Raw genomic sequence first — 12,786 nt, forward strand, 5'->3', positions numbered from 1 at the left:
CTTTACATTATTTTGAAATTAATGAACAATTAGCTCACACAGTCTCTCACAGGCTCATGAGTTGTGCGTAGGCTCTCACATGACTCATGAGTAATATTTGTGTGGCTTCCACTATGATACTGATTTATCCACAAAATGCAGCAGAGAGTTACAAAACACACTCTTCATTCACAGAAAAAATGAATGTCCGCAGCAGTGTTGACGTTGCAGATACATGAGTTTAATAATGAGAGAAGTAATGAAAGATTACATCACAGGCTTGTGTCATGATGCAGAAAAAGAGCTAAGTTTAGCGACAGATACTAAAAGCTTAAAATAGGGAAGAGGTCTAGGTCAAGTCATAAAAGGTTCAGTCCTGTGTTCAGCAGAAAATGGGAGATCAGCGTCTTCTACGTCGCTTCAGTGGAGCGTTTGTGGTTCCCTCAACACACTCTGCTTTGTTGCACTGACAGCTCTCCACGATGGTGTAGTTGTGGGGAATCTTGGTGCCATCTGCACATTCAAGCTCCACCTTTCCTTGGCTGGTGGTGGCTTCTCTGCAACATTCGCACTGGTGCATCATAGTGTTGGCAGCAGCAGAATACCTGTGAAAAAACACACAACATTATTAACATTATTTTCCCATAGATTGGTCAAATGGCTACATTCTGGTCACAGCTGATGAGTCCACCATTGTGACACATCCAACACTGAATTAAAGTAAAAGACAAAAAGATACAGAGAAACCAACAGCTGGAACAAGCGGTGGAGAATCAGTCATGTTCCTGTCAATACCTGCATGTCATTTCAGACCCTCTGCGAGACACTTATATTGATGTGTATGTAGATATGTGTTACCTTTGAATGAGTTTCTATTCTTGTCAGGGGAAAAAAAAGATCCAAGTAACAAAGTGCCCCATTAAGGACTGAATAGTATTTCTTTGACTCTGGTGAGCTAACCTAGGTGTGTTGAGCCACCTTCACACAAAGATCAAAGGGAAGTTAACTAAACTTTTAAGGAAACTAATTCTCTCTTGGGAGACCTGCACATTATTTTTCAGAAACATCAAAAAAGGTTAAAACAAACTTCAAGTTCTGGAAGAAATAAATCGACTTACATGGACATGCTTCCACACTGACCAGCACAGTATGTCATGTTGACCGGCTTATTGCTCTTGCAGTCGTTCACCTTGATGACCTCCTCCTTACTGAGGACCTCACAGTGACTGCGCACCTTGCCTGTAAGACACAACAACTGTTCTGTTCATGGTTCCAACATGCTTCAAGAATGACACAGCTATGTCTCCTTGACTGGGAGTTATTTTGGACATTGAGACCCAACCAACTTACAGGATTTGCAGCATCCACTGGCATCAGTTGTCTCAGTACCCTGGAGGAGAAAGACACATATGTTGTGTGTGAGACACAGGCAATATGTTTTCAAAGAGGTCAGGTGTGTCAGATGTAGAGGTTTGATTAACTCACAGGTTCACAGTCCAGAGGATTGAAAGCAGGACAAACAGTCTTGGTCTCCTGAGTAATAAGCTGTCCATTGATGTTGGCGCAGGTATACTCCACACACTTTTCCCCAGGAAGAGTAAATGTTTCATTGACCTACACCATGAGAAAAAAAGAAACTGGGTCAGATGAATGTGTGATAATCTTTCGTCTTCATAGCTCAGATCACCTACAGAAAAAAATGTACCAATCTTAATCCAATCAAATGTAACAGAGTTAATATAGATAGCATCTAGCATTTTGTCACAATTTTTGCTGCTTTCAACTTCTGTTTAAAAAATGATGTCGATCCACTGAAGGTGGCAGTCTGAAGTTTATGATGAGAAAAAGTGAGAGATTTCCTCAGCAGCCAAACTGACCTCAATGACATGGGTCCTGTTGTCAGGTGCAACAAGGAAGCAGCTCTTCTGGACACACTTCCCACAACACTTTTCAGGTTCAGCCTTGTATTCAAAACCCTGGAAGCAGAGTGTTACAGAGTGAGGGAAAGAGGAAGAAGAGCTTCTTTGTGTTTATTAAACATTTTTTTGCATGGTGTGTGTGTGTGTGTGTGTGTGTGTGTGTGTGTGTGTGTGTGTGTGAAAAATTATGAGTCTATTTTGACTCTCCCTGAGGACAATAGGCCACCTCTTGTTTTGTGACTGGTTTTGTCCAGCACCTATGCAGACACTGTTTCTTATCTAATCTAAAATGCATGCATGATATATTTTAGCAGCCAAAATTTCACTCTCAAAGATTCGTTGCTCTGGGATTTAAAACGTGTTGATGGCATCAAATTTTAAAAAAAGCATAACTTTTTCATAAAATGATTGTCGTGATGATTCTCCAGATAAGGGCTGTGTACACTACAAGTTCTGAGGTCTCCTTCAGCTCTTCTCAATAGATTATGTAATGTCATTAACAAAATAAATAAAAACAGAGTGGCCATGCCAGTTTAAACAGTCACCAAGAAATTAGAACTCATTCATCTGTTGGAGTTAATTTCAAGCGGTAGCGCTACTACAACTTAAATTACAACTATGACTAGTACAAATGCAACCTTTTATCAGTGTTCTCAAATTTTTGAATGGAGTATTGGTTTGCAGTACTAATACAGAGGGTTTATAATTTCACAAATTTCACACTGAAAACATCTTGTTTCAAGTTTGTCATGACTTGCATGTCAAAGTAAAAAAAGATAATTTTTTGTGTAATAGTAATATGTGTGCAATTGTATACAAAACGGGAAACTTACTTCAGAGCATGTGGTGTTGCAAACAATTGGGGTGCAATGGATGATGTTCACTTTGGTGACTGGATCCATCCTCGGGCCACAGTAACACTCCTGGCAAGGCCCAGGTACAAAAGGCTGTTCAAATCCAGATGTTGTGCTTGCTGGTCCACCAGTTGTTGTTCCAAATGGTTGTTCAGCACCTCCCACTGTTGTTCCCAATGGCTGTCCAGCACCTCCCACTGTTGTTCCAAATGGCTGTCTTGCACCTCCAACTGTTGTTCCAAATGGCTGTCCAGCACCTCCAACAGTTGTTCCAAATGGCTGTCCAGCACCTCCAACAGTTGTTCCAAATGGCTGTCCAGCACCTCCTATTGTTGTACCAAATGGTTGTCCAGCACCTCCAACAGTTGTTCCAAATGGCTGTCCAGCACCTCCAACTGTTGTTCCAAATGGCTGTCCAGCACCTCCAACTGTTGTTCCAAATGACTGTCCAGCACCTCCAACTGTTGTTCCAAATGGTTGTCCAGCACCTCCAACTGTTGTTCCAAATGGCTGTCCAGCACCTCCAACAGTTGTTCCAAATGGCTGTCCAGCACCTCCAACAGTTGTGCCAAATGGCTGACCAGCACCTCCCATTGTTGTTGGTGCACCTCCAACTGAAGTACCTGAAGGCTGACCAGCACCTACTACAGTTGTGCCAAATGGCTGTCCAGCACCTCCAACTGTTGTTCCAGATGGTTGACCAGCACCTCCCATTGTGGTTCCCAATGTTTGTCCAGCACCTCTAACTGTTATTCCAGCAACTCCCAAAGTTGTGCCAAATGGCTGTCCGGCCCCTCCCACTGTTGTGCCAAATGGTTGTCCAGCACCTCCAACTGTTGTTCCAAATGGCTGTCCAGCACCTCCTGCTGTTGTGCCAAATGGTTGTCCAGCACCTCCAACTGTTGTTCCAAATGGCTGTCCAGCACCTCCAACTGTTGTTCCAAATGGTTGTACAGCACCTTCTACAGTTGTGCCAAGTGGTTGTCCAGCACCTTCAACTGTTGTTCCAGCACCTTCCACTGTTGTACCAGATGGTTGTCCAGCACCTCCAACAGTTGTACCAGATGGCTGTCCAGCACCTCCAACTGTTGTACCAGATGGCTGTCCAGCACCTCCAACAGTTGTTCCAAATGGCTGTCCAGCACCTCCAACTGTTGTACCAGATGGTTGTCCAACACCTCCAACAGTTGTACCAGATGGCTGTCCAGCACCTCCAACAGTTGTACCAGATGGCTGTCCAGCACCTCCAACAGTTGTACCAGATGGCTGTCCAGCACCTCCAACAGTTGTACCAGATGGCTGTCCAGCTCCTCCGACAGTTGTACCAAGAGGTTGTCCAGCACCTTCTCCTGTTGTAACAGCACCTCCCAATGTGGTACCAGAAGACTGTCCAGCACCTCCCACTGTTGTACCAGATGGCTGTCCAGCACCTCCCAATGTTGTTCCTAATGGTTGTCCGGCCCCTCCCACTGTTGTACCCAATGGCTGTCCAGCACCTCCCACTGTTGTTCCAGATGGCTGTCCAGCACCTCCCACTGTTGTTCCAAAAGGCTGTCCAGCACCGCCCACTGTTGTACCAAAAGACTGTCCAGCTGCGCCCACTGTTGTTCCAGATGGCTGTCCAGCACCTCCTGCTGTTGATCCAAATGGTTGTCCTGTACCTCCAACAGTTGTACCGGATGGCTGTCCAGCACCTCCCACTGTTGTGCCAAAAGGCTGTCCAGCACTTCCCACTGTTGTTCCAAATGGTTGTCCAGCACCTCCCACTGTTGTTCCAAATGGTTGTCCAGCACCTCCCACTGTTGTGCCAATCGGTTGTCCAGCACCTCCAGAAGTTGTGCCAAACGGCTGTCCAGCACCGCCTACTGTCGTTCCAGATGGCTGTCCAGCACCTCCCACTGTTGTACCAGATGTCTGTCCAGCACCTCCCACTGTTGTTCCAAAAGGCTGTCCAGCACCGCCCACTGTTGTACCAAAAGACTGTCCAGCTGCGCCCACTGTTGTTCCAACTTGCTGTCCAGCACCTCCAACTGTCGTGCCAAATGGTTGTCCAGCACCACCAACAGTTGTGCCAAATGGTTTTCCAGCACCTCCCAATGTCGTTCCAAAAGGCTGTCCAGCACCTCCAACTGTTGTTCCAGATGGCTGTCCAGCACCTCCCAAGGTTGTGCCAAATGGTTGTCCAGCTACTCCAACAGTTGTACCAGATGGCTGTCCAGCACCTACAACCGTTGTACCAGAAGGCTGTCTCGCACCTTCCACTGTTGTACCAAATGGTTGTCCAGCACCTCCAACAGTTGTTCCAAATGGTTGTCCAGCTCCTCCAGTTGTGCCAAATGGCTGTCCAGCACCTCCCACTGTTGTTCCAAATGGTTGTCCAGCACCGCCTATTGTTGTACCAAATGGTTGTCCAGCACCTACTATAGTTGTACCACTTGGTTGTCCAGCACCTCCCACTGTTGTACCAAATGGTTGTTCAGCACCTCCAACAGTTGTGCCAAATGGCTGTCTTGCACCTCCCACTGTTGTTCCAAATGGTTGTCCAGCACCTCCCACTGTTGTTCCAAATGGTTTTCCAGCACCTCCCACTGTTGTTCCAAATGGTTGTCCAGCACCTCCCACTGATGTTCCAAATGGTTGTCCAGCACCTCCCACTGTTGTTCCAAATGGTTTTCCAGCACCTCCCACTGTTGTTCCAAATGGTTGTCCAGCACCTCCCACTGTTGTTCCAAATGGCTGTCCAGCACCTCCCACTGTTGTTCCAAATGGTTGTCCTGTACCTCCAACAGTTGTGCCAAATGGCGTTCTTGCACCTACCACTGTTGTGCCAAATGGTTGTCTTGTTGCACTGGGTCTACCTGTTGTTGTGCTGAATGGTGTTCCAGGAGTAGTTGATGGGCCCGATGGGGAACCTGGTGTAGGTATTTTTGAACCAGGCTGAAAAAATACACATTTTTGTCAATATTTGCTCATAAAACCCTTTGTTTTTAAGCTAACGTCTTTTTAGTATTGGACATATGTACATTGTCAACAGCAAAAAATATGATCTTAAGATAGGTACTTGCCATAAATTCAGTCCCTTCATAGACGCATACACCTTTAGGTACTGAAAGAAATAATTAAAAAAAAGAAAATAGAACATTTGAGAGCAATTTTTGACACCTGATGATCTAACAACTTTCAAAATAGATTGATTAATTTTTTTTAAATCAAGATGTTTACAACTCTATTTCTCTTTAAATATATTTAGCCTTTTTGTGGAGTTTTTTATTCTTATGGAACAAAATAAAATTATAACCAAATATTCTTTTTTTCATGTAAAAAGCTTTCATCTATATGCCGTGGACATCTCTTACAAAGCATTCTTAAAAGAATGAAAATGTTGCTGTATTCTTCAGCTGTACATAAAGTTGCCTTTTTCACAGCTTATCATTCTCTTTCAGTAGATGCATACTGATGGAGTGACATACCACAAAGATAGGACTGGCAGCATGTGCCTGGCCTGACAACACGCTGGAAGCCTAGTGGGCAGGTCATTGGTTCAGGACAGAGGCCGACATCGCATTCTGTTGGAGAGAAGATGATAGTGAGATAATGATTGTGTGTTGGAGATTTCTCTGATCTGTGTTCATTCAAATTTTTGGTACAACTAGCATGATCTTTTAGTAAAAACAACTTCATAATTCTGATACAGCCCAAATCTCTGGCTGCTGGTGGGTACACCTCAAGATGGCGTGTGAGGGAAAGCAACTGCAGCCTACAGAGAGCAGGGCTGGTCTGAGCCTGCACCCATACCCTCTCGCTTACGCTGGCATGCTCATCACATCTACTTCCAAAACTCACCACATTCATGTGTTGAGCAGCAGCCGTCTGTCTTGGTGACCAGCTTCTGTCCAGGCTCACTGCAGTCAGGAATCTGCTTTGTTGGACATGGAGCCGGCTCACACTGGACGCTCATAGAGTCCTTGTCACATTCACAGATGTTGCAGCCACTGGACCATGTCTCACCAGGCTGGTTAAGAGAAAAACAGACAACAGTTCAGACACAGCTTTTCTCTGAGTAGTGTACACAATGTTGTAATTACAAGGCAGAGCTCTCACTGTTTTTGGTCTTCCATCAGGTCCAACACAATCTGAAATTCAAACAGAAGCTATCTATTAGCTGTTGTGTCAGCTTGTATGGGAAATATTTCATGACCTCATCAAGTGATTCTTTATATTATTTCAGTTGACTCACTGCAAGAGGGAACGCATGTTTCGTAGACTTGGTTGAATAAAGTGGTGCCTTCTGGACAGAAGCAGCCCTCCTTGGTCACGTTAGTGGCTGTGTTTTTGGTGTTGAACTTTTTGTTGTATCTGGCATCAGACATCAAATGAGCAGTTATTAGATCATTAACACTTTTAAGGTATGGTCAAAAAACAGGAAAATTAGTGCTACTATTCACTTAGTATGAAGGTACAGTGATTAACTGTTTACCAGATAACTTAAATTTATCCATCTGTGCTTCTGAGATATGGATAACCCTAACTATGTGAGTGAAAATGACTTCCATTTGGAACAAGAGGCTTTGAACAGGCCCTAAAAGAACAAATCTCAGAAGAGTGAGCAAAATGGTACATTGTGCAGTAAATGTTTGCTTCTGTTTAGGGAAAGAGACAGATCAGAGCGCATCACTGCTATTTTGTTAACAGTCTGAACTTATTTCCTATTAAATATATACTTAAGGGTACGCTGCTAATTCAAACCCAAAAGATTGTTTTGATTCTCTAAATTTCTAAAGTTTAGATGGTTTGCAAAAGAATGCTGATATGTGATGGGGCATGTGTGCAAACTTTTTCATTCATGGCAGATTTTCTAGAGCTGATAACTGAGTAAAACTTGGATCTGAAAACAGATTGAACACACTGTTTTTTATTTTCCAACTCTGGGTGAAAAATTCTAATAATGTATGTGATCGTTTTTGGTACAGTATGTCTCTTTCAGTTCTCTGCCATTTCATGAAGCACTCTGATTGTTGACTGAATGGTCTGAGGTGTAAAACATAAGGTTGTGATTCTTCAAACACTCAAGGTTTAGTATTTTCATGATGAATGACAAATATTGAATTTCAGTTGAGAAATGATTTAGATTGAACTTAGTGCTTTCCCGGAGGCAGTTCAAGTTTATGGAACTGTTAAGTGGTGTTTTAATGTTCAAACTTAGATGTATGTAAAAAAAAAAAGATCACACCATTAACACAACACAAACTATACCTGTCATTGCACGTTGGCTCAACAGCGGGGCCACAGGCTTTGTACACTTTGTTGTCTGGACACTTGTGCTCTGTAAAATGTAAATATAGTTATATGCAAATTTTGGCACCACACACAACAACTAGTGTTTGACTAGAAAGACCATGGTACTCACCACACTGCCCATCGGTAGCATTCCTCCAGTCAATACAGACTCCTTTTTTAGCACACTCATCAGCATAGGCCTCTAAGCTGGAGCAGCTAGCATTTATACCGGTGGGTTTGGCATCGTCACAGATGTCAGACCGACAGGCTTCAATGGATGGGCCTGGGGGGATGACTGAGTTGCAAGGTTCGAATACGCTGGTAGACAAAAAAATCAGATATTTTTTTTGTTAGAAAACACGGTCCCTAAGATTCTAACAAATTAGATGACTCGCAAAACCATGCATTGAAAGCAGACATTGGTAGCACAAGACACTGTTTTGTCAAAAAAGTGCTTCCAAAGAGTTGGTGCACCCCACATTGTAACGCATGACATCTTGTACATCTGAGCTCTGGTGGTGGTGGCTTGTATTTAAATAAACAAACAAGCACACATTCATACAGGGCAAATTATCCCTATTTGATAGAAATGATCCCAAACACAAAGAGGAAACTCTGTCTCACAGACACTGGTGCCATAAGCCACGCACGCTTAGAGGGAAATGGATTGATTGAAAAACTGCTGAGGTTTCTGGTATGCACCTCAAAACTGATGAAGGACATCCTGTTGGTGACAACAACTTCAGTTTACTAACAGACCAACAGAATCATTTGTGAGTGCATCAAGTCAGTAAGATGGTGCAGACCGGGGTCACAGGTCTGACTCAGAGGGTATGTCTCAACCCCCAAAAGGCCTGCATGGCATCCCCTCTCTTCTCACCCCATGTCTCCCTTTGGTGGTCCTTTGAAATAAAGACGACTCGAGGATAGATCAAGAGTTTTCTTCATCTGAGCACGTCATTTTTCAGTCTTGATGTTATTATGGTTGCATCACTTTATGATGACTCTTTTTCAAATGTCCACGAAGTCTGACAGCCCAAACCTATCATTTCACACCCAACACCTTAAACTGTGCAAGTGCTGAAGTAATTCAAAGGGATGAATAGGGATATTAGCCAGATACTATGGATTTTAATTTGGGGTTTATAGGCACCATCTTTATGAAATGGTTGAGTTTTTTTCAAACTGAGCAACTGAAATATTTTGTTTGAAAGATTTTTTAGAAAAGACCACATTTGCTTGATTCTTAATATCTACCAGAAATGTACTTTCTGTACCCAACAGTTTGTTTTAAACAGGCTGTTCACTGTTGGAGGCTGGTGTTTTTAGATCACTAACCTGCTTGTCAGGAGCTCACAGATGGCAGGTTTACATGGATGCTCTGTAGTTGTGGCTGGGGAAGTGGGCTTAGTTATCGTTGTTGTCTGCGGGGTGGTGGTGGTGACCTCACAGGGTGTCTCTGAGACAGCCCAGCTGTCTGCGGAGATGGTGCAGCTTTCTACCACTCCATTTGGAGCGCGACAGTCATTGGCCTGATTGTTGTCACAGTTTCCTGGAAAAGAAAGAAAGACAGAAATTGATGTGTGAAAAGAACTCTGAGGTGACTGGCTTTTTTAAGGTGATGTTAAAATAAAGCTGATCAAAACGTGGGAACACTCTGATGACCGGTGATTTGTGTATTCAACTCTGTATACATGGGCACAGTTTTATGAACTGTAGTTATTTTTATCTCCACGCCATTTTCAGGTTTGTGTCCACCTTTAGTCTGTTACACTTTACTACATGACCCCAAGTCTTAGTTTGGTTTCACTTATCCTCAGTCTGTTATTGTTTTTATGTGCTAATCCCTGAAGTAGCCATCTGTACCATCAGTTTGTGGACGTGACTCGCAATGTTTAGCGCTTTACATGGTTGAAAAGACTAAATAGGTATCATATAAATACAAGTCCATTAACTGTAACTCCGGACTGCATCTATTTGATTTCTTTTTCGGCTTTTTATGGCCTGCTGTGCTTCCTTAAGATGGTTAAAGAAAAATAGAGGTAAGATGTTCTGCTGACTCACCGCACTGGCCCTCAGTGTTGCCACCAAAAAGAGATTCAGGAATCTCAATGCTGTATGAGGATTTTGTATTCGTAACTTTTGTCCTGATTTCAGGTATTTCAAGAGTGATCTGCAGATCTGTGCCGGTGAGGAGCAGGTCGTCATTGCTGAATGCGGGATAGATGCGTTTTCCATTCACGTACACCTGTTGGACAGGGAGAAACACAGTCAGGACTGACATTTCCAATGTTAACTGTGTTAGATCAGATATGTGAGGGACCTGCTGACACTAAATCTCAGAATAATAAATGAAGCAAGACCACTTCAAAAGTTTATGCTTTGAGAGTTTTGAATGTTCCTTACCACAAGGCCAGTGTCCTTCAGCTGAGTCAAAACTATCTTGTAGGATTGGAAATGAACGATGACGGCATGAGGACAGAAAGTGCTGTCTGAAGGATCACATTCTTGGTTGTCCACTAATATAGTCAGGTTGTATTTATTTATCATCTCTTTGACCAGGACGTAGTCACAGTGCTGTTTGAAAGAGTAGACTTTTCCATCAAATGTTGTGAAGTGCTCTTTACCCACAACGTTGCACACACCTGCAGGACAAGAAGAAACACAGTTAAAACTTAACAATTAGCAATATGCGTCATCATCAGTATTCCTCAAAAAATGGCTTGTTGCTCATTGGCTACTGCTTGATGCCCTTTTGATGGAGATTTCAAGTATGAGTTTAAAAAAAAAATTGTACCAGATTTGTCATAGGAACCACCAACAACGTCTCTTCTCTTTATGTGGGTGTGGTTGCGACTCAAGCTAAAAGTCCGTCTAACATGAGTCTGGTTTTGCCCAAGGTTTTTGACAAAAAAACGAAGTTTCTCTTTACCAAGGTAACTTGCTAACTGCTACAAAGGTCTGTTCTCATGGCTAAGCTTGCATTCATGTTGTGTCTGTTCACACCATATCTTGCTAAGGGATGTTATTGGCTCTGGGGAGACCGTAGATTGACCCTGTTGTCAAAATGGAGTTTCTACAGGACTACAATTTCGACACTGTCGTGTTGAAATCCAAAAATCCTTGCAGAACCTACAAGGCTCTGTTTTCAGGTCGAAGTCTAAACAACCCACAACTGGTTAAGGGGTTAATGCTGTTATTTATAGCACTGCTACTGCCGACTTGTGAACATTATCATTTTAAGAGTCATTCTTTTTAAGAACCATGTACAAAATCTCACTGTAAATACATCTTTTTTAAATATTACTTTTGACTTACATTCACATTCCAAGTGGTAACAGCATTCAGTCTCATCATACACCTTAACAGCTTTGCGTCCATTGGCACAGATAGGTTCTTCTGCCACTGGACAGGTCTTTGTTGTCGTTGTTACCTTACTTTTTTCACATGTAGCCATGGTGCAGTTTTCAACCATCCAGGACTCCCCATCCTGAACAGAGGTTTAGAAGTGATCAGTTACACTAAAGAAAACTCTTTGGTCTAAAAAACTGTAAGCTGCAAAATTTTACAGTACATAAAGACTGTCTTTTTTCCTATGCACGATTAAAACTTTTTTTTTTTTTTTTTGCAAATGAATGTAATGATCCAAACATTAAATTCCAAAATAAAGGAATAAAACATCCTTTTCTTAAATAAAATATCACCATAGGGCCATGTGAGTTGTGGGTTATTCCATGCTTTTTCTAAAATTTTAGAACAGTAGCATTTAACAATATATCAAACTATTTTTAATTGTGTTGCTTTTTATTTATTTATTAGGTTGTTTTATATGTTAATACTAATTTCTGTCCTGCAATCCAGACAATTGCAGTGGAGCTGATGAGAGATAACTTGCTGATCACAACAAAGTCATTAAACCAGAAGAAGAAGGACCAATAGCAACAATCAAAGCTGGGAGATTTTACTCATTCTGTTAAAAGGTGAGTCAGTTCAAACTCAGAGGAAAGGGAACTAAGGGCAGAAATGTCAACAAAAGTATTACTGCAGATCATCTCAGTGAACCTTATCTTTAACAGAGATGTTTAATTCAAACTGAATTGTTTTCCCTCTGTAAGAGAGGTAACCACCGTATAGCTTAGTCTGCCAGAAAAATTTGATGCACACAGGGTGGCATCAAAGATGCAGAATTCTTTCTTGAGCTGTGAATTATAAATGTTTTTAAATAGAGCCTTTTTCAAACACTTTTTGCTGTGAAATCAAAAGAAAAAGCAACATCACCGAACTGCAGAGAAAAATATTGATAAACTGTGAGATCAAAACTTTGTAAATAATATTCCTCATTGAGTTATCCTTACGACAAATCTGTTATCAGTGCCATTGTCACTGTAATGTATAGGGATAGACAATGGGTTAGAAGGAGTTAGACTTACATCAGTTTCTGAACATTAAAATATTTACTAAACAATTCAAAATATTGTACCTTTCTTGTTTGGTTCATGTAGATGCAGTCCTTGGGTGAAGGTGTGGTTGTTGAGCTTGGACGTGTGGTTTTAATTGTGGTGCTGAAAGGTGTTGTCGTGGTGGCAGGAATTGTGGTGGGTTTTGGTGTTGTTGTACATGGAATAAAACGCGTCTCTATCTTACAAGATGCATTACATAATGCAAACGCACACCATCCTTCTCCATCAGTAACATTATAAACTAAATCCCCTGAAAAATTGAGAAAAATTAAAACCATGAGTTAGTACAAAAAAACC

General features: G+C 42.1%; 1 protein-coding gene across 1 annotated transcript in view; it reads right to left on the reverse strand.

Annotated features, from left to right (window-relative positions):
* Positions 1 to 262: 262 nt before the first annotated feature.
* Positions 263 to 12,786, reverse strand: part of LOC141787390 (uncharacterized) — a 33,359-nt gene continuing 20,835 nt past the window's right edge. Inside the window, exons 30-47 of the mRNA XM_074665679.1 lie at positions 12,510 to 12,739; positions 11,348 to 11,519; positions 10,436 to 10,674; positions 10,094 to 10,277; positions 9,368 to 9,581; positions 8,160 to 8,347; positions 8,006 to 8,075; positions 6,990 to 7,108; positions 6,854 to 6,885; positions 6,596 to 6,764; positions 6,223 to 6,318; positions 5,818 to 5,858; positions 2,732 to 5,689; positions 1,857 to 1,955; positions 1,465 to 1,593; positions 1,330 to 1,369; positions 1,098 to 1,218; positions 263 to 584 (exon numbers count right to left, since the gene is read on the reverse strand). Of these exons, the coding sequence (XP_074521780.1) occupies positions 380 to 584; positions 1,098 to 1,218; positions 1,330 to 1,369; positions 1,465 to 1,593; positions 1,857 to 1,955; positions 2,732 to 5,689; positions 5,818 to 5,858; positions 6,223 to 6,318; positions 6,596 to 6,764; positions 6,854 to 6,885; positions 6,990 to 7,108; positions 8,006 to 8,075; positions 8,160 to 8,347; positions 9,368 to 9,581; positions 10,094 to 10,277; positions 10,436 to 10,674; positions 11,348 to 11,519; positions 12,510 to 12,739 (5,306 nt within the window). The 3' untranslated portion in view covers positions 263 to 379. The remainder of the gene's footprint in view (positions 585 to 1,097; positions 1,219 to 1,329; positions 1,370 to 1,464; positions 1,594 to 1,856; positions 1,956 to 2,731; positions 5,690 to 5,817; positions 5,859 to 6,222; positions 6,319 to 6,595; positions 6,765 to 6,853; positions 6,886 to 6,989; positions 7,109 to 8,005; positions 8,076 to 8,159; positions 8,348 to 9,367; positions 9,582 to 10,093; positions 10,278 to 10,435; positions 10,675 to 11,347; positions 11,520 to 12,509; positions 12,740 to 12,786) is intronic.

The sequence above is a fragment of the Halichoeres trimaculatus genome, unplaced genomic scaffold, assembly GCF_033239565.1.
Source record: "Halichoeres trimaculatus isolate MK-OKI-2021-1 unplaced genomic scaffold, fHalTri1.1 fHalTri1_scaffold_3, whole genome shotgun sequence".
Taxonomy (NCBI): domain Eukaryota; kingdom Metazoa; phylum Chordata; class Actinopteri; order Labriformes; family Labridae; genus Halichoeres; species Halichoeres trimaculatus.